We start from the raw sequence: 22059 nt of genomic DNA, 5'->3' as shown, positions 1-22059 counted from the left end.
ATAAGTGTGCAAAATAAGTATGCAGCACATTGTAGCAAAAAATGGACTCAAAGCATAGGCTAGGTATATTTAATAATAATCCACTCGGCTTGACAAGAAAAGTTTGATTTATTTAGATTTTTAAGAGACTTTTTTCGTAGTAAACTATAAACATAGTAAGGCTCATAGATTCAGTTTCAGTGTTATGTGTTAGTAACATCATAACATCGCATGGATATCTATTCCCCTAAAATAACTGGTCGAGGACAAAAGCTATCGAGGTCGTAATGAAAATTCAATAATATAATTGAATTTTCATTACGACCTCGATAGCTTTTGTTTATATTATTCAAACAAATATTACTAAAAAAATCTGAGCTATTTATTCCAGTTGAACACGAATCAGCAAAAAGTTCTAATATATTAAGATAGTACTCGTCTTTCAGCAAATAGGCCGATGACTGACTGACTCATTGAAAGTTTATTTCAATACCAAGAAATTCAAGGAAATCTTAGTCTGCATTTATTTTTACCGGAAACTTACTGAACTGGTGATTCCTGATTTTCATGAGTATTTGCTTATTAATGTAAACTGTTCCCTCTTTTACTGAAGTGAAAATGAGTGTATTATTTAGAACTCGATGGATTAGTTAAAATTATGTGGAATTGAAAATACTGGGGATTGGAAACGCACTTGATAAATTAAAACAGGTATGCTGAAAGATATAATGAATACGATTCAGTTTTCGGTATTGACTGATTTCTGGGTAGATGAAAAGTTAATCCGATTACACCACCAATTACAATTTACCAGGAAGGGACTTTTCATAGAACTTTAACTCGTGGAAAACGGAAAACGTTGTTACTATCTCAAATTTTTGGCTACTATTATTCTTCGTTTTATTTTCCCCAATAAAAAAGGAAAAAACTTTCTTCTGTCTTCTTTCATGCCTTTCTAGCCTAACGTCTTTAAAAGATCCAACAAAATACTTCTTAACATTCTGTTTCATTCAATAATACAAATTAAGAATGATAACTGTTGACGATGTACGGCATGTCCAAACATAACCTCAACTAATGAACTTAATTTAGTAATGAAGGATAACCTTTGAAGTTTTCAAAACGACTTTCTTGAAAGCCAGGAAGTCGTGCGGCTTCTTGTAAACTGTCGACTTTCGACCTCGTTGGAAGCTGGGAGAGCTTATGAATAAGCACTGTTGATGCCGAAATACGAGCGTGAGTGAAGCTTGCGGAGACCTTCAGGATAAGAAGATATTTATTACATATGTTTAAATTATACATAGGTACACATACTACTGTAAACTAGAAATGAACATTGTACCTACATGAAGTATGAATGAACTTCCTCTCGTGTGTAGTTTTTGAAGGAAAACAAATTCTCTAAAATTGGAAACTGATTGTTAACGAGCTTCCAATAATTGAATTAGCCGTGAAACATGAATCATTAACAGGATAACCTGCAAACTCACTGAAAATAATGAACCATTTTCCCTGTATTTTCCTCTTTTTGTAAAATTTATTAGTACGCACGCGATTCAGTGAATGCTTTTCTCATTATCACCACGTTTGTTTGGCTCCCGACCAAATTGTTTCATACGAGAGCCATCTCTGAATCACATCGAAACATGGCAAGGGTGCGCGTGAGTTTCCGAACGTATTATGCGTTAATCATGTTCTTTGTTCAATACTAGATGTTTAGCTCGGTTTCACCCACGTCCCGCGGAAACTACTGCCTGTACCAGGGTAAAATATAGCCTATAGATGTTACTTGGGAGAAGAACTGAAACTGCTTTCAAAGAATTTTTCCAATCGGTTTAAAAACAATGTTTCCTCCTATAGTATAAATGTGCAACGTTATGAAATGATGCCGGCCCGTTCGTGTAATATTTTCCAACACCCACACGTGTTAATAACCTTATCAGCTCGTGATAGTGACTTTGTTTGTTTTGTTTTGTTTAGTTTTATAGCGCAAAATCAGAAACTATTCTGTTATATTCGATAAGAATTGATTTCACAATATTGATTGCGAATTTGTTTGCTTCATGCAGTGTTACGAATTAGGTATGTAGAATTAATTTTTGAAAATTGCTTTGGAGAAATAAACATACCTATAAGATGTTTTATAAATAATGATAAAATGATTTCAGGGGTGAAAATTATGAGATGATAACTGCTATAGGGACTCAGTCATAATTATTATTAACTTGACCCTAAGTAGATTTTAACAAAATATTATGAACTGAACAAGAATAATTTAATAAAGCCATCAAATAAATTAATAACAAATATGTACATTGAGTTTTGCTAATAAATAATGTAATATAATAGTGATATGAATAGGTATTATGTATTATGTTATCGTGTCGTTAGCGACGGCATTATAATGTGGGTTTACATATGTACAATGAACGTATGATAAATTACCAACGTTTTGAATAATTTTGCTGAAACTAAAAACGACCTTATATGGAGCGAGTACCTGTCCTCCGCAACCCAGTTACCCGGGCAACCTGATACCTCTGGCAAGACTGGTTGACAGACTTTCTGGCTCCTGTCAACGCGTAACAACTGCCAAAGATTTTGTTCAAACCACAAACTCCAAATATTGGCATCGATATTGGGGCCAATACTGAATGGCCACATGGAGCCAACTTTGGATCCAACGTTATACGTCATCGGCTATCATTATCATCATGTATACCAGTGGTTCTTAACCGGTGGTCCGCGGACCACTGGTGGTCCCTGGACGCATTCCAAGTGGTCCGCGAAGCTTAGCTTCGCGACGTTGCTATACGTTATCTATCTTAATTTTTATCGACTTATAATTGCAGGCGGGGGTTTTCGCATGGACGTATATCGGGTGTGTCGTACCTAGTCCCCCCATTTATGAAAATGTATGTTTGGGCTACATTTTACGTAATTTTGGTTTTGAGCCTTAAAAAATAATTAAAATTTCGCGCTCGCTTCGCTCGCGTATTCAGAAACTGTATGCCATTATTTTTGCATTTGTCAATAAACAAAAAGTTAAGTACGTTTGGGCTAAATTTTACGTAAAATTTGGTAGAAGTCCGATAAAAATTTCGAGCTCGCTTCGCTCGCGTATTCAGAAACTGTATGCCATTATTTTTGCATTTGTCAATAAACAAAAAGTTAAGTACGTTTGGGCTAAATTTTACGTAATATTTGGTTTAAGTCCGATAAAATTTCGCGCTCGCTTCGCTCGCGTATTCAGAAACTATATTATGGCCCTTATTTTTGCATTTGTCAACAAAAAAAACGTTAAGTACCTACGTTTGTGCTACATTTTACGTAATATTTGGTTTACGCCCGATAAAAATTTCGCGCTCGCTTCGCTCGCGCATTTGGAAACTACGCAGGCAAGTTTTTCTTTCTTTGTAATTGCTTACCTACACAACTGCCGACATGCGTTTAGCTTTGAGTAGAAATGACCCAAAAATTCATTTTTTTTTTGAGAAATAATAAAGAAATGAGTACTAATTTAGGTAAACCGATGAGGTGGTCCCCGGCAAGACAAACTTTAGTCAAAGTGGTCCCTCATGTCAAAAAGGTTAAGAACCACTGATGTATACCAACCAATGACAAACCTTTGATCACGCTAAATGCCATTATTTATAATGTAAATAAACGCACATTTACGAACGCGTGCCAGCACGCACGTGCTATATAAATAGTCTAATAGTATTAAAATAATTTAGGAAGTATATCCACTTAGTTCGGTCTGCTACGCAGTAGTTGTTAATGAAAATGTTGCCTTGAACACTGTTTATCTAGAAAACTCATCGGGTTTTTCTATTACGCATAGTTTTTTTTTCAGGGAATTTAGTGTTCTATGTAAAATTTTAGTATCAGAGATAGTATAGTTTTGTAGTTATCAGAAGATTAGCTCATCGATCTTATTTTTAGGATGAGTCAGTTTTATATATTACCCGAATGGTGTTGCCTTTCGTAAGTGCATTTACTGCTGTTTACGTTGTTATTTCATGTTGATAGATTTTGTAATAACAACTATGTAATTACTTTTCTAAGCTTAATGAAAAACTCACTTCTTCTTCGCGAGTCGATGGCAAACTTAAATTTTTGAGGCCCAATATTTCGCTACGCATACGGCATTGTCAGTAGCGTTATAGAGGTCATCCACTATTCTACTGCTTCAATTCATTCAATATTTCAATACAGCAATAACATAATGAATAATCTAAAATTCGTTAACCCATCCTATTTATCCCGAACCTCTAAAAGTTCATTGAACCGCTATCACAGTTTATGCAAATTGTCTGATAATTCCGCGTGAACGCCCTCAGAACTCCCTTTCTTTAAGATAGGGTGAATGGTTTCTCTTAAGTCTTTTAAAGCCTCGAACGTCTTCCCAAAGCCTTATAGTGCATTGACCTTACTAGTTGCTACTCAGTGAGAGTATGTACTGCCTTAATACCTTCTACAGTTACGGTTAAGCCATCTCAATAGTTCTTTGGGATCCCTTCCAATCTTCTAATAGATGATGACATGGGTAATTTCATTATGCAGCATTAGTGATTGGGTTTTTTGGACCATACCCTAGGTTATTTAGATGCATATTTTTCTGAAGAACTTATAAAAATATTAAGACGACTGATTTCAAAATCTGTTTACTTAATTAAATCTTTTAGTGAGGAATGTCTGGAATATGTTCTATTTAATCTATATTTTTACTTTATTAAACAGTTTGCTGGAAGTACTGTTTAGTTTTATATTTAAACGATATTTTAACGCGAAACCAATAACATTCTGTTTTCATTTTCTGATACATTCTAGGTACATATATTTCGTTTACATTGTGAATGATGAAATTGCGTATTTTACATTCCGCACGATATTCTGTAAGTTTTCGAGCGCCTGCAACGAGATGTGAACATGAGACAGTTTTATTCGACTCACGTCTCTCAAATAGAATGTGAAGTGGTTTATTTACATAATAGGTACACATTTTATGGGTGTTCTAGGTACTTTGGAAGGTTATTTTCTTCTGTTTTCATGTAGGAAAATGAAATGGAGTGCGCCGTTTGAGTATTTGATGTGATTTTTATGATACGAGTTCAGTATTTTATAAATGTCAGTTTTACAATCCTTCTCGGTGTGAGAGAAGGCCTGTGCCTTGCAGTGGGACGATAAAAAGGCTGTAACAACAAAGTCTTACAATAGCATCCAATGTAAAAAAATAGAAAAAAAAAACATGGAAAATGGTTTAGGTCTAATATACCTATGTACATGGAGGCTTTTTGCTGGAAGCATTGGATGTCTTTCAGCTGAAATGACGAAACATAGGACTTGACCTCAATAAGATTTTTGATGACTTATAAATTCTAGAATAACTCTTAAAATTTCATTGGAAAGGAATCTCAATTCTTGTCACCGACTATTTCAGTTGAACGCCGTCAGAATTCCAGCCATTCTATCTGTTGCCCAATATGACTCATTCATTCGTTTTCACTGACAACAAATATTACAAGGGGACTATTTTAAATCAGGTTACGAAAACCATTGAAAGTTGTAGAGTAGGTGTGAGTAATGAGTGGGTATTTGATATATATCTCACTGCAATGGTAACTACTATAAACCTTGCATAACGGATTTGAGGCCCTTTTGGTTCAATCTACTCTATATGCAACCTTATAAATTATGCTTAGGGTTTTTTGATTGGCCTTAAAAACAATATGCGTAAGAATATCAATGGCAAGCGAATGTTATGCAAAAGAAAAAAGCATTTTCGTAAAAAAAAGCAATCTTGTAAAAGCGCCAAGCAAAAAGGAGGTTATAATCACATGCATAAGTTTATTCATATCTTTCATTGATACTTAACACCAGACGCATTTCTGTTACGATGTTACGAAACAGATTAAATAAAACTGGCAGTATCCTCTGGTTTAAAAATAGAATGCTCCTGCGACACGCCCCGAGGTCGTTCAACTTTTAAAAAATGTAAGAATTTAGTGCAACGCGGTTTTAGGAAGTAGGTACGGTAGTTTTTTGGTAAGAAAGACTTGTGTACTAACTTGTGACTAAGCTATGTATTTGAGACAATCTTTTTACGTAGAAATTAAAATAGAAGAAGTTCAAGGGTCTAATCTTAAGTGCAACTTCAGATGAGAGCGTGCGTCCGCAATTGGTAGATCAGTTTAGTTATTATTATATGCACTTTTACATCACCTATCTTTAATATGTATTTCCCTTCTGATAGTTGCCCAACTTTCAGATTCTTATCAAACCTTTAAGCAATTCATCCATGAGGGCCAAGATCATCAATTCGATTTTTGATCACTTTGATGGCACTCACTCTCCCACTTACCTACTTACATCTCCGCAGACTGAAAGATGAGAAGTGTCAATCGACCATCCAATTAGTGACCGTAAAATCAGTAAGTGAACTCCATCGAATGGCCGACATAACAACCCACTTACTCCCACTCATAATTACACGGTCCTATAGGTAGCCCGCCATTATTACCACAGTTATTACGTCCCGTCCGTCCATCGCCAGTTCGTCCGTAAGGCTCCTTTACAATAAAATAACCCCTAATGATGTTGACAAACTCGTAATACCTGTACCTAGGATAATGACTTATTTCTTTCCTAAAACTCCATAAATAGGTCCCCAAATTATAGTCACCAGCATGAAAAACAAGTTGATATACAAACTGCGTGGTCCGAATCAGAATGGGTATTAGAACCATAGATAATTTCTACTTTTTAGAACGTGATAATTTAAATTTGAATCACGAACACGAACAAGTTGGTTGACATTTGTAAGCTACCACAAAAAATATAGGAATGATAAATGATCTGATTTTGTAGCTATCTTATTTATCGACTTTTATATACCTACATACGACATTTTAGGTCAATACTTGAGTGCTGTTTTTTGTCGACGAAATTAATTGTCAATAAGGAAAAACGATTAAAAAGTACGTTAAACAATGAGAGATGTCAATTATTAAAAAATCCTGCAAATTGCATTAACTTAATGAAATGTCAGACTATCACATGACCATACTTTAGACTGCGAGGTATAAGATGTTGATGGTATGATGACTAAGATACCTCATAAAAACCAACGCCATAATTACCGCCAAATGATGTTTTAATGCTTTGACAAGATATCAAAACTTAACAAGGCTTCAAATGTCCATAATAATATTACCTACCTATATACTTGTTTTATAATATAGGAAGTCGATCACCTGAATGATATTAAAACTATAACACAAACAAAAGTATAAATGAGTCACTTTATTAAAAACATGAACTACTAATCATTTAATGAATTCAATATTGAAAGTTTTATGCGAAATTATTGATCTGAGTCAGAACCGTCCTACGCGCCATCTTGATTCGAAAACTGATTCATCTCATAAAATCATGTAATTAATATGCGTTATACATAATTTGAGGTTTGTTTATGCATTAGTTTTGTATTTTGGCTCAATGTTTTATTTATAGTTGTATCTAAGCTTTATTTATTGTTATGCATGTCTTATTATAAGAACACATTCGTAAGATATATGATATCTATTCGCGGGATTGCTGATCCTATCTGTGACGGAAGGTATGTGCGATTACTTGGTTAATACATAGGCACAATACTATCTATCAAAAGTATCTAGGTACCTAACTGTAATATTGTATCATATTTTTATTGTATCATATCTTTAGGAAAAAGGTCATCGAACTCCCTCATACAGTTGCGTTCAAAAAAGGTTGCACTACTGTTCTTGTCTATGATTTCAAACTCCTTATAAAAACTGAAGAACATTAATTTCATACTTGAACCAGCACGTGTTTGATCGCGTGTACTCTGATGTCATATTATGCTTTTTTGGCAATTCTCCATCTTTGCCGTGAGAATGCCTATTTAGTTTTTGCTGATGAGGTTAAACAGTGTCTGTAAACAGTCTGTAAGAATAGCTATAAAACTAATTAATAAGTAAATGTAGTCAAATATTTTGATCGCAAAAAAATATTTCACTATTTTAACATAGCTTTAGAGTGCGTTTTAATATTTTATTCAATTAGACTTATCTACTACGTATCAAGAGACTAGAATAAAATTCGAAATAAAAACTATACTAACAGAAACTCCTTCCAAGACTCAACCTTAAACAGAAAACTACACACGAAAATTACATCTTACAAGCAACCCTTTTTCATCCAAAATTATGATCACGTTCCCCATAAAACGTGTAGTAAAGTAAAAAGGAAAATATAAAGCGAATGAGAAAACGTGGGCATGGGCACGCTTGCGTGGCGTCTCCCGACATTTCCTAGTTGGTTTATGTAACCGATATCAGCCCGGAACTCGGCCCTTGTTGCTAAGATTGCGTAATGTGTTTCTAGTAATAAGTCTCCGAGATTTACTTACATCTTGAGACTGTTCCCGTGATAGTGTACCTGTTTAGTTAAATAAAGACTTAATTTTGTGTTCATCTCTGTTAGCTACTGTAACGCTTTTATTGGTTTCATGATTGTTCACGATGGTTCCATAACTTTTGGTATCAAATATACTCGTATGAAACGTTTTTTGACATGCTTTTATGCAATGGTCTATATTCAGGCAACTCTACGTTATTTATTTTTCATCCATTTCCGAAAACACTACACTAGAAACATCCAATTCATCAAGTACCAATTTCCATCGGTCTGTGTCGGTACAAAAACATAAAATGGAATATTCGATACAAAAGAGTCAGTAACAATATCGTTGTATTTTGCAAGAGTCCATGTCAGAACGAATAATAAAATCAAATGCACGTGTCTGCCACACATGTCAACTAAAATGGATATAAAAGAAACAGTACTGTCCACAAACATATCTATGGACTCTATGGTATATCTATAACCGCTTGTCAGTTTCATCTAAATATAAAAAATATTTTCACTTTTCGTTGTAATTTTATAACTCAACAACGATTTACCTATCCAAACCAAATTTTTAGGCTTTGTGCAGACTTTAAAGTAGGTGGTTTATGTGAAGTTTGCACAAAATTGATCGAGCGGTTCTTCATGTACCAATTTTTTTGTAACAAAATGGTTTACTTTATACGTAGCGGAGCAGAGCATGTACCGCGGGCAACTAGTAGGTAAATAAATATATATAAAATGGTCCATCTATAACCGCTTGTCAGCCTCATAAAATTATATAATGTACGTATAATGTAACACTCATGTTACATCTTCGGAGTTTCTGAACAATGCTCTTGAAAGAGTGAGTGGTACTCGTGAGACCGGTTGTCAAGCATCTCTTGACGATAAACCCCGGTCTACCGCATCTATGGCAAATCTTATACTTATCTTAACTTTTTTAATATGAAAAGGAGGAAGGAGGTTCATGAAATTCGGGATGACAGCAGAGCATCTTGTTAAGTGTTCACAAATTGATACAGTTGGATGGTTCCGTACTTTCAACACCGATGTAGAAAATAGGAGTTAAGTTAGGAGAATAGGTGAACATATCTATTTAACACATAAATATTAAGACAATAGTTTATCTACAAAGCAGCTGTGCAATGCAGCGCCTATGCAACTTAACAGGGCAAATACAGGAATGAGGGCTCCACTTGCACCTTATTTACTCATATAATTTAAGAGAATAGAGGGTTATATTGTGACGAAAGTTGATTCACTAAAACAACAAAATAAAACTAGATACTTTAGTCTATATTTTAAGTTTACAGTTATTTAAGATCATCTTTAAAGATTCGCGTTTCCACGACAGCAGACTCAATGTCACAGTTCATTTTGACGTTAAACGCGTTGACAGATCCGTGACGTCATCTAGGTACACTCAACTAAACTAATATTAGTCACTCTGAAATCTATTTCAGTACCAAATTCGCTCGTGCTTCAGTTAATAGACAAAAAATACAGTCAACGACATCTTCCATCAATTTAGTTGGCCATTTCTCTTTGTGGACTCTGAAACAGCGAATTTGATTCGCACTAACGAATTCCTATGGAGCTTTAAAATCTATCTTGCAAGCAAGAAGCTTCGACATAATGATAAACTTTTATTGCATGTTTAACATGTTATTTGCATTTTTATTATGTTTTTATTTCTTTGTATTTGTAAATATTTTACCTCAATAACAGAGCTTTCGTTTTAATTGAGAGCAGCACGTGTAACTTTTTTGTTATTTCGTTATGAATACCATTTTAATAAAATTACTTTGTTATCAGTTCTCTATCTGTTTTATGTTATTTTGTTGGATGTAGGTATACCTACTGCTTTCCAATTATTACTTAACTAGATTCTTTGTTGTTTTAAGCATGGCCATGCGTAGTCCAAAAGCCATAAATCAATCACCAGAATATATCATCAAGCTCAGTACGATTCAAATTTGATTTACCACGTTTGATGTGAATGCGATCGCATCAAAATCCACTCTCGAATATCGTTCACGGAATCGGAACTCAATATGTGTCCATTGCCGGCGGCATTCGCCAAACATACGTCGAATGGATTTTCACAGATTTTCGTGAAATCGCGACGTATGTATCCGCGCCCCAGGCCTCTCCCGGACCGGAAAATTGCTTGATGCTCTAAAACCCTCACATTTTTTGTTTCATTCCGAAAAGACAAATTCGTTAAGTAAAGCTCTCGCCATTTTGTGGAAACTTTGAGATGTTGTTGACAGCGCTATTTCCGATTCCAACAATCTGAAAAGGTTTTATTATAAAATACTGGCCTGGCCTACTTACGTTTCGGAATGCCTATTGTTAAGTGCTACTTAACCCCTCTGCTCGACAAGATTTTGACATATGACTATACCGTTGATTCGGCGGGATATTTTGAATCGCGACATGGAAGTCAAAAATTTGTACTAACTTTCAACACATGAATTCTAAGTCCGTAATGCCTGATTAGAAGTATTTTACCTATAACTTTAGAGCTTACTTATTTGACAACAACGTGCAAAGGTCAAATGGGGTCAGTTAATTCAGAAAAATATAATAATTACGGTGTTTTTAAGTCTATCGAAAAGTTAGGCATTTCAAATTTGGTGAAAACTTACCAATAAATAATCGCATCACTTTCTCAAACACAACACAAACGTCATATTTATAACATTTTCAATCCATTGCAATACATTTCGTGCACTTATTTATGTTCAATAACTAAAAAATCAGCACATAAAATACACAATAAAAATGAACAATATTTACAAGATCAAAGTCACAGACAAGTAGAGTTTGGAATAGAGTTTTATTTTTTTTTCAATCATCGGTGTGCATTCGATACCTAAATCGGATATTTATTATAAATAATCGAATACCAATTTTATATATTTTTTTTAATAGCAACTTATTTCAATTTTATTTATTGATTTTAAATTATAGGTTCAATTTGTTTTTGTTGTTAAGAAAAAAGATATTTAAGTTTTATGAAAGTTTTTAGCATTAAATTTTTATATGTATTATTTATTTTGGTGTTGCGTCATTCGTAATAATTTTTAACTTTAATTGAATTTTTATTACCTATTACGGAATTTTAATTTATTTTTATATTATTTCTGAACAATTCTAAGATTTTTGTTTCGGCGGAGGGTAAGCCTGCTCATAGAGGTATTTAGCCTACTTCAATCGATCTCAGTGGCGTGCACTTGGAGAGGCCTATGTCCAGCAGTGGACTGCGATAGGCTGATGATGATGATGATGATGATGAGGGTAAGCCTGGTGTTCTGAAATATAATGCAATTTGTAACTACCAAAGTAATGTACTTATTTGATGATGAGAAACAATAATAATAATTGATTGATTTTAAAGTCACCAAATATTTTTAACCGAATCCCAAAAAGGAGGTGGTTCTCAATTTGGATGTTTGTTTTTGGTCGAAAGGGTATATTCCCCATATTTGTTATTAGGTCCAGGATCTGATGATGGAAACCTTGAGAAATCGAGGGCAACTCTCGAAAATTGTAAGCATAGATAAGGTTATAACTTGACACTCAGATGTATGTCTGATAACACTATGAAACAGTAAAGGTTTGGAGCTGACCTGATGATGGAGACCAGAGAAGGTCGAGGGATCTCGACAACCGAACTTCTCTCGTCTCCATCTCCTTCACTGTTGCAGAGGCCTCGTAAATACGAATAATATAAGCACAAACACGAGAAAGTTTAAATATTCAGTTGTCAAGTTCCCTCGAACTTCACTGGTCTCCATCATCAGTTCAGCTCAAAACCTTCACTGTTGAATAGTGCTACCAGGCAAACACCTGAGTGATAAGATTTCAACCTATGTATTTCTGCAACTTTCGAAAGTCGCCCTCGATTTCTCAAGGTTCCATCATCAGATCCTGACCTGATGATAACGGGACCACCTCGGAAGTATACGCTATCAAACAAAAAAAGAATCATTAAAATCGATAAATAAATGGCTGAGTAATCGCGTAACAAACATACAAAAAAACGGTCGAATTGAGAACCTCCGCTTTTTGGGAAGTCGGTTAAAAATAAGTCGGCGGCGGCCATCTTTCCATCTTGGACCAGCTTTCGATGAACAGCGAACTATTTGCCCTTTCAAACAATGAAATCGTCATAAAATTTTGCGATAACTACACCTAACTACGGCTCTCGTCAAATAGCTTTGCCGCTCAGTTAAAAGTTGGAAGTAACGAATCGCCATTAAGTTTGGCAGGTCTACAGGAATCCTGCACATAAAACACCCGAAGAAATAAATAAGTCTTCATTTGCCGTCTTCAGAAACCCTAAAAACCGAAGATTTTTTTTATTCCGGCTACAACGTATTTTCTACCACTGATTTTCTAGCATTTTTTTCAAAATAAATTAAGTCATTTTAATTTTCCTAATTTATTTTCAGATTATGGTAAGTACCTATACAAAAGTGCAATTTAGTAATATTATAATATAAAATTATTAAATCGATTCTTTATTTTAACGAATCGGATCATTCGATGCAAAACTTCTATCACCGTCGCCATCTTGTCTATGCGTCTTCAAATTTAAAAAAACAACTAATGTAAACAAACATGGCGAGTTCGATCAGAATTCCCGGTAATTACGATTGGATTTTAAAAAGGTATATTTCTAACGGGATGCTAAATATGAAAGGTTTGAATGCGTAAAAATAATTTAAATTTATTTAGTTATTTTATTTAGTACTCACAAATGTGGTTTGATTGGAAAGAAAATAAATATGAGCGTAAATAATTAGGAAAGTGTATGACTGATTCGCAGACCCCAATTGGGGTCTAAACCGAGCTTACAGTGACATTGATGTTCAGACCCCGATTGGGGTCCGCTACGGATTTGACGGTTAAAAAAAAAATCTTTTATCCTGTCTGTCTTGTTTTGATATGAACCAATTTGAATTTGGAACAGAGAACGATACAATGATATGTTTTATTTTTTCAGTCTACTTTACGATTCAATACAAACTGCATGCATAGCGATGATCTTGTTTCTATCTCTGCTAACTAGGCCACACAGGTTTAATTTAAACACAGGTGTAAAGTTACCTGTTTTCATTAATCAATTAACGCTCTAACCCGGTTTCTGCTCTCTGGTTTCATATGATTCAATAATGGCTGATGCTAATGAAGTAATGGTTTCGCGATAATTCCTCATTTATGAGCATTATGACGCACAAAGTTCAGATATAGAAGTAACGAATTCACATTGAACAATAATGTTTGCACATTTCTCATTTCTTTTGTTTCCTGCATAAATCTTTGTTCTAACGTGGGAAGTTATTGTTTTTCGGAAAACGGGATTTTATCCTGTCTAAATGCTGATCTGATGAGATTTACTATGAAAATAATCGATTAGGGAAGGAGGGATATTTGTTTTTGTAGAACAAGGTCTCAGGTCGGCATTGGATCGATTTGAATCGAATTTTGAAATGGGCAGGGTATGGATGATGTTGACTGTGTGTTTCATCAGTAATTTGTAAACTCAATATCGAAATGGAACGTGAACTCACTCACACAAGCACGTCCCTGTTACATTGTTTGCGAACTGAAAGTGATCCGCGTAAAATTTCATTTGATACATTCATCCAACGTTATGGTGACTTTTTGTTATCAAACACCAACCTCTTTTTTACCATCGTTTTTTTATTATTATTTTTGTTGTCTCCATCAAGGTTGGACATTTTGTGCCACCTGTACATATTCATTCGTGCATATAACAAACAAGGTTTAGACACTTCATTCAACAAAATAAATAAGAGTCAACAAATCGAAGTCTGAACGCCTTTAAGGTATGCCTTCATCTAAATACACTCAAATTCTCGTAGAGTCGTAACCTTCAAAATACCAAACAACCCCTATTTTTCAAGGTCTTGGTAACTTATCATATCAAGTCATCAGGCCACGTGCTAAAAGTAGAATCCACCCGACGTGCTAAGCGGTTAGCGCCGATTATAATGACCGATAAAAACACAATTTATCACTGTCTATCTTTGCGCAGAATCTTAAAAGTTAACCACGGGAAATAGGTTGCTATACTTTTGTTAGCACTGTAAAAGGCTAGTTGTTAATATGATTAATTGTTCTTTACAAAGACATGTTCTGTTATGGGCAGAAAAATTTAACATGGAAGCAGAGTTAGGTATGCGTTTAGTCTAGTTTAGTCTGCAGTGTACGTTACACTGCAGACTAAACAGTGGGCTGACAGTTGTGATCCGTGTCCCGATGATAGGGCTTTTTAAAGACAATCGTGATTTCAGTCAAAGTTTTAGTCGGTCGGTGGTCTCGGTCTCGGATACATGATCGTTGTTATGTGCGCTCTCTCATACATCTCTGTACTTATCAAGCGCCCGAACAAACTCCCGGCAGACTAAAAAGTCAGTTATCGGTCTATGAATATAATAATTTTAGAAGTATCGTACGCATGTAAATTATTATTGAACACAAAAATAAACGTACAACTAAACACGCAAGAATATAATGTCGGGTTTACGCACAAAAAAGAAGCCACGAAGTAATAGATCACTGTATGACGTCCGTACACAATATGACCGTTGTTTTCCGAACGAAAAAGTAAATAATACCCCTAAAAAGTTTAATTCATGACTTTAACATACGGTACAATTTGTTTTGGAGTAATGCTGACATGTGGTAGCTCTCACGCACTGCAGCAAACATTAAATGTCTTTATAAATAACATACAAAATGTTCATAAAAAGGATGTTTTGGATAAAGCAGTCCCATTGTTAAAAAAGATTGCGGGAGAGTTAACGCGGCACCTGGTACACAAAGAAGGAACATGGTGGGTTGAGTCAGTGATAGTCTACTCCCTGTTGCTGCACCCACAGCGGGAGAGGTCATTAGATGATTTCCTAAACAAACAAAAAGGTGATGGGCAAAAGGCGTCATTATAAACTAGTAGTTTCCCGCGATAACAACGACTTCATGTTAAACTACTTTATCTGGATAAGAAGTACCCAATGACATCTCCATCTCCAGGACAGATTATACCTCTATCTTATGGAAATGTAACCAACAATGAAACAAATAGGTTGCATTCCATTACCAACAAAACATAGGACAGTTAGGATAAGACAGTGAACTATAAAGACAAAGCCAACACATGGCAACACAGTCACGTGTTATACGACCTTTGTCGCCTCTGTTTGTAAACGTCGCGTGAACCACAGACAGATAAAGATACCATAGTGCATTCATTTTTTACACTCCTTCAATGTTGTTGACAGAGACAACGTTTGTTTTGCGTCATGGCCTCTTTTTTGCAAGCTGAGACGTGAAGTAGCTTGGCTTCTTAGTAGTTTGAATAGTTTGTGATTTATATGCTATCGAATTCTTGTCTGTGTCCTAAACAATTTAATATTGGCAATGGCAGTTTTACTATTCCGGTGCTTTTTATAAATTTAAAAAAATGAATAGGTATAATGGTGCTCAGAAATAGGCTCTTGGACTCCAATATTAGTCTTCTATTTTAAATCTGGAATTCAAGCAGACTGCCTCCACTTTGACCTATCGCTATTTGAGTTCTGCAAACCAGTTAGTTATAGGCATTCTAATATTGGATTAGCCCAGATTGCGAAATTTCTACTTTGGTAGCAGTTGTAAATATTCTACTATTTATAGAACTACAGACGTCAATGCTTTAGCAATCCTTATGAAGTAGTGTCTACTGCTCTAAACCACTGGTCAAATAACACAATGAATAAGGAAAAGCAAAGGGGATTTACTTAATAAATAATTTTCGCACATTCCATTTTTTATATGCACAATGATGTAATGTAACCTTAAGTTGTAATACCCAATAACATATTACCAAAACCACTACATCAGCAAAAACTGCAATTACGTACATATGTATTTCTAACAAAAACTACATGGGAACGTTCAAAGGTCTTGGTTTTTCAAATTGGTCAATGGTCACAAGTAACATAGACAGGAAAATTTTGGGAAGATTAGAGAAGTTACGGATACAACAGAACATTTATTATTCTGTAGGTATGTCTATCTATTACATAGCCATAACATTATCACTCCATCTTTCAAAAAAAAACTGTTGATCTTAACAATAAAAGAATAAAAAATAATTATGTTCACAAAAGGAACGTAATTATTATAAAACCTTATTGAAATAATCTCATCATTATAACCTTAATTCCTTCATTTCTCTTGTTCCTTGGAAGATCACAAGAAACGAGAACAATCGCTAATTAGACGGAATTTAACGTTTATTTAGGAAGCTCAGATGAAATATTAATGTAGACATAAATTATTTAGTTTTCAGAAAGATCTTTAGACTACAGACTTTAAGTCTCTGGGTTATATTTAGTGCTAATTTAAACGGGAGAGAACATGACTCTCATTATATCTAGGGTAATAACCTTGCCTTGAACGTTATGTGTACCATGTTAATAGATACTAAACGGTCCTGATTATACAAATATGTAAAGTATCAGTTACAGAAAACTTAGTGAGCCAAATAACTTGATTTGGCTGTCGATTAGGCATAATACAAATTACGAAGGTCCATAAGAATCTTTAGAATTACAAAAATAGTAATTAGCTGTTCCATTGAATATCAAAAACAAAAGTAATGCTGTAAAAAATAAAACGTAAAAAATAAAACGGTTTAAAATATAAAAACTGAACTCTTAATTAAGCCCAAGAGGCTAGGGTAGCTCCTATATATTGATTCCGGAGTGGAGCCACTAAGATAATATCTTCGAGAATAAGGATGAAGCACTGTTATTGACATAAAAAACCATCAATTTTTAAAGAAAATGTACACATGTTAAAGTTGATAATTAATGAAGAAGTATGTATGTGTAGTACAGATTGTGTTAAATCCAATTGTCAGGACCGTCACAATAAACCGGAGGCGTCTTTCAGCAGGTTATGAGTAAGTTTTGTAAACTATCATCATCAGGCCAGCTGTTTTGCGTTCCGTCTCCATAATAATCAGATATTGTAAGGCAAACACACAGAACGTAGATACGATACTCCTTATAATATAACTGTAGACACACTACGTTTATTTTGACACCTCATATTCGTGCAACGATTTTAGAAAATTATAGTCATTTGAGATATTCGGAAATTCTTAACAGATGAAATATAGATCGATGATTTTATATTTAGCGGAAGAGAACTGAAAATACATAGTTGCAATAAGGGAATTGAGTATCATTCTGTAGTGAATTACTCATAGATCTAAATGTGTTTTGATACCAAAAATCTTGCAAGCCAAAATCAAATATTAGTTTTAAAGATCGTGCAGAATTTAAATTCCAAAATAAATAAAGAGATAATGTTATCAGGTTTAAGTATTATGTAACGTATTACATTTATCATAATTACAATACTGACGGATGTTAATGAACCTCGGCAATAATAAAACATTCATTGTGGCTTCTGCTGAGAACCATAGGACCCTACTGCTTATAAGTACCTTTTTACAAGAGTTTCAGTTACGTCTTCTTTAATATTATTTAGGCTTTAAAATACCCAACTTAGAATAAATAAGAAGGTAACTTCGATCATGTTGTCGTTAATTGTTGTGACTTCGAACTGTTTAATGTTAGTCCAATATGCGGTTGTACACAGCGAATGTTGAAACAGCTGGACAGCCGCAACGGCTTGCTCACCAGTAAACAGTGCCACTAACTGACAACTTGCTCACAACCGGTTCACTGCTTCCGATAGATCAACTTTCCTTTTTACTCACCCACAAGTAACACCACTAATTATTCTAATCCATCTCTATTTTGTTTCCAGGTAAATATTCCACGCTCCAGCATCAGCACGTGATATTTCGGTAACTAGCACATCCTATATGAAAACAACAACATTTACACCGGAAGATGGATTGCAGTTATGATTGCTATGAGGCTCATTTCTAAAAATGGAGCGGTTCCTCGAAATAATGAGATGTAGTTTTATATGCACGTTTGCCGAAAACTCTTTTGCCCACAGCCCCGCCAAAATCAATGAAGGCAGTGGCTTCTACTGTGTCACATTATTTAATCATATAACAGCAGCGACACTGACCGCATTTCGGTTCGCAGCCTGCAGCATCCAACACGGGGAAATGCACCTACTTTCTTTCCACTGCAACTAGCGGGCTTTGGCTACAATCACCAGATTCGCGTTTACTCAAAACAACACATGTTTTTTTTACCAAAATCTTCTTCATCATCCCTATCTTCACTTGGATAGAGTTCACATTAGCTTGTTCAGTTTCTATTTATGCCCTATACAGACTGCGCACAATCCCGTTTATTTTTCCGTAGCGAGATGGGTGTACGCGACTCGGTCGGTTAGTCGTCCGTAAGCCACGGCGCGGTGGGCCGCGCTCGCGGGTGCTCCAATTTATTGAACAGACGATATTAGTGTGAGATCTGTTTTTTGGAACATGTGCTGTGTTTGATAAAGAAGATGACCGGTGAAATTTGCTGCAGCCAAAAATGGTATGCGTTGATTTGTGCGCGTAGCTGAAAGGAGAGATGCACTTGCGTGCTCTACTCTCACTCGAACGGACAACCGCCGGCATGAAGGGCCAACCGGTTTGGTGAGATCTTCTACCGATCCACACTCATGTAGAATAGAAAGCCCTTAGCTTAGACCATAGTGCATTTGTCCATCGTCCAGTTTCAGTTACGCTTCACAATTATTTTTGCTCATTCTGAAAATTTTAGGAACTTGTAGCATAATATGTATGTGGATCACGTCGTAAAAGACATTGTTTGTGCATTTTTCTTATTGGTCATACGGCAATTGTGTAGAGCTTTTTATTTCTTTGCAACATTACATAATTGCAGACACACGTTGTCGAACTCTGGGAATTTCATTAGTGGCTCTACATAATGTGGGCTATTCAACTGTGGCGTACAATAAATATTATTACGATTATACCGATAACCATCCAAATTTAATAAAAACGTTCGACATTTGTTCTATAAAATAATGATTGGTAAATAATATTAACATTTGTCAATATTATTGTTAGGATGAAAGTACTCTCTTTGATTACGAGGAATATTTCGTGTTTGCAATGTTAATTTATTTTACGATGCCCATTAGGCATAATTAATGGTTGTACTTCCACACCCCTGCCTGTTGCTTAAACTACTTCTGAATGCAAAAGTAGGTGCAGCTTGTTATCAATTAATTTACAATTATTATCATTTCACACTTTTCTTTTGTTTTCAATTAAGCATTCCAATGTTTTTACTATCGCACCCGTTAGTTACTTGTTTAGTTAAAAAAATATCAATTACTTTTGTAATTGGAAATTAGTTTTATTTAGTACTACCTACGTGACAATTTTTACAAAACGTTATATTATTAAATAGTATGAATTATGTTTATTTATTCTAACTAATTACTATCATTATCTTACATTATTATATTTGTTTTTAATAAACTGGGTAATTTGGTAGACAATTATGTTAAAAACTTTTGGTATGATATGAGAAAGAGGAAACAATGTATTTCTGTTAATGATATTATCTAAATTGGACTTTCTTTTCAATTATCTAATATGATACTTATCTTTTATGCAAATAAAACTTAATAACAGATATTCAAGAGAGAGTAAAAAAATCAACTAGAACAATATTTTTTTTATCTTCAGTAATACGCAACGATTCATATTTCATAGGTAAATCATCGGTAAATTTTAGTAAAGTCATTGTCCAGTTTCACATGCAAGATCACTCTCGGCCGAAACATCGCCAAAATACGAATACTTATTACGCATGTGTAATTAATTCTGTTACATTGTAGTGTACTAAGTCTTGGGCATTACATTCAGGAGCATCTTGAGCATGATATTACTTCTAGTTCCTCTAAAAACTTGAAAAGACTGTGCCATCCTCAACCTGGAATTCTTATGTGCCTGTCGTTGTTATGTGCGTTCTTCCATTCTTTTCCATACTGATTTACAAGCAAGAACAAACTGTCAGCAAACAAACTTTTTGCAGTGTGCGGGTGCTCTGAAACATACATTAATATTTATAATTTCCATATAATTCACACTTATACCCAAAAAAAATAAATCCCATAATCATCTAAAGCTTAAAAAAATACAGGACAAATATAAAAATAGACCTTAATAAACTCTATGTAAGTAGACGCAGACTTGACCAAAGCCTTTGATTTCGTGACACGTATCCAATATCAACTTTCTAACAATTGTGGACTACCCCTGTTTATAGCAACGTCAGAATTTGTAGCAAAACTGAAGATTGTCGTAGAGAAAACTAAGTTACTCGTATATCTCTTCGAAATGCTTGCCTCACTTTTACTATGAAATAAAATTTTGTTCCCTCAAGGAAATACGTAATCTTTTGTATATAAATGTGATCATATTACGCTCTTGTAGGTTTTTCTACTCTTTCGGAATGTCCCAAATGTAAAGACAGTTTGTAAATTATTTTATTTATTTGGCTTCTTCATCACCGTCATAAGCCGTTTTTCCACTCATTTCTTTGGTGTTTCTTCTCAACAGTGTCCCATTTTTGGATTAGCATTGACTATAAATCTGTAGGTACTAATTAGTCATACCTGGATAAGCTATCATCATCTATTATTAAACCTTTCCTATCTATTTTTTATCTCATGTTGGAGGCCGTTGACGTTTAAAACAAACTTATCAACCATAACTAACTAATAATAAGTAATCAAAGTGTAAACAAAAATAGGTAAAGCACGTGTTGCCACCATGTACCATCTGTTAAATAGCTAATCTACGATATTGTGGCCTGTGGTAGGTCTATCTAACCGCTGTCACGTGACACCAACAGCTGTCACGTTGCTTTACAAATCGAATTGAAACAATAAACGCACGATAATCCGTTGCGGGTTTATTTCTATGTTATTTAAATGTAGAACGTAAAGCATTATTTTCATCTGCTTTTGTTATAAAAATGAAGGCGTGTCCTACATGCACTTGCTGTAAGACGATCTAAATTCTCTTCTATTGGCTGTTTGAACCGTGACTTTTATACATTGTTTAAAAAGTGACTTAATAATCGCCTGCTGCAAGAAGCGGATGCACAGCTATCAAAAATAAAAAAGTTTGCCTATCAGCTGTTGATGCAAAAAATCTGTCGGACATTTATAAATCCATTTATATCTTGTACTGGTGCCAACATCTCTTACTTTCATTACAACTACGGTGAAATTGTAACGAAATTTCTTAGCTGTTGCGCATGCTGTAGTAAAATGTTTTGATGTTACGTACATACATAGATTTATAAAAAAATAACACGTGGAATCCGTCTAAACGATTATCGGAATGTTTAATTAAGTATGACAAAAGTTTCATTAGATAAAGGCCGCTCTACGGATAATGCTTAAATCCTTCTCATTTTAAAGATCCCTTTTCATCCAATATTGGCTAAAAGATATCAAACTTAACCCGCAACTTTGTAACATAAGATGTCGACTCTAGATAAAAGCGGGAGGAAAGAGTATCGGTTGTAATTTGACCTTTTTTAATCCCTATTGTGCCAGCAACAAAGCCAATGCTATCCGATCCCTTATCGACATTCCTTATTTGAA

At 34.7% G+C, this 22059-nt stretch overlaps 1 protein-coding gene across 5 annotated transcripts in view; it reads left to right on the top strand.

The window, feature by feature from the left end:
• LOC110383911 (uncharacterized) overlaps positions 1-22059 on the top strand; it is a 102538-nt gene that overhangs the window by 36833 nt on the left and 43646 nt on the right. Inside the window, exon 1 of one of the 5 annotated variants that reach the window (XM_021344872.3) lies at positions 18789-18962. The exons of 3 other annotated variants lie outside the window; for them this stretch is intronic. In XM_021344872.3, coding sequence (XP_021200547.3) covers positions 18931-18962 — 32 coding nt within the window. In that variant the 5' untranslated portion in view covers positions 18789-18930. Of the gene's footprint in view, positions 1-18788; positions 19064-22059 lie in introns of those variants that run through there. One more of the 5 variants, XM_021344870.3, reaches the window with a different exon arrangement.

The sequence above is a fragment of the Helicoverpa armigera genome, chromosome 12 (genome assembly GCF_030705265.1).
Source record: "Helicoverpa armigera isolate CAAS_96S chromosome 12, ASM3070526v1, whole genome shotgun sequence".
Lineage (NCBI taxonomy): Eukaryota > Metazoa > Arthropoda > Insecta > Lepidoptera > Noctuidae > Helicoverpa > Helicoverpa armigera.
The sequence above is the reverse complement of the archived record's forward strand: the minus strand, read 5'-3'. Positions and strand labels throughout refer to the sequence as shown.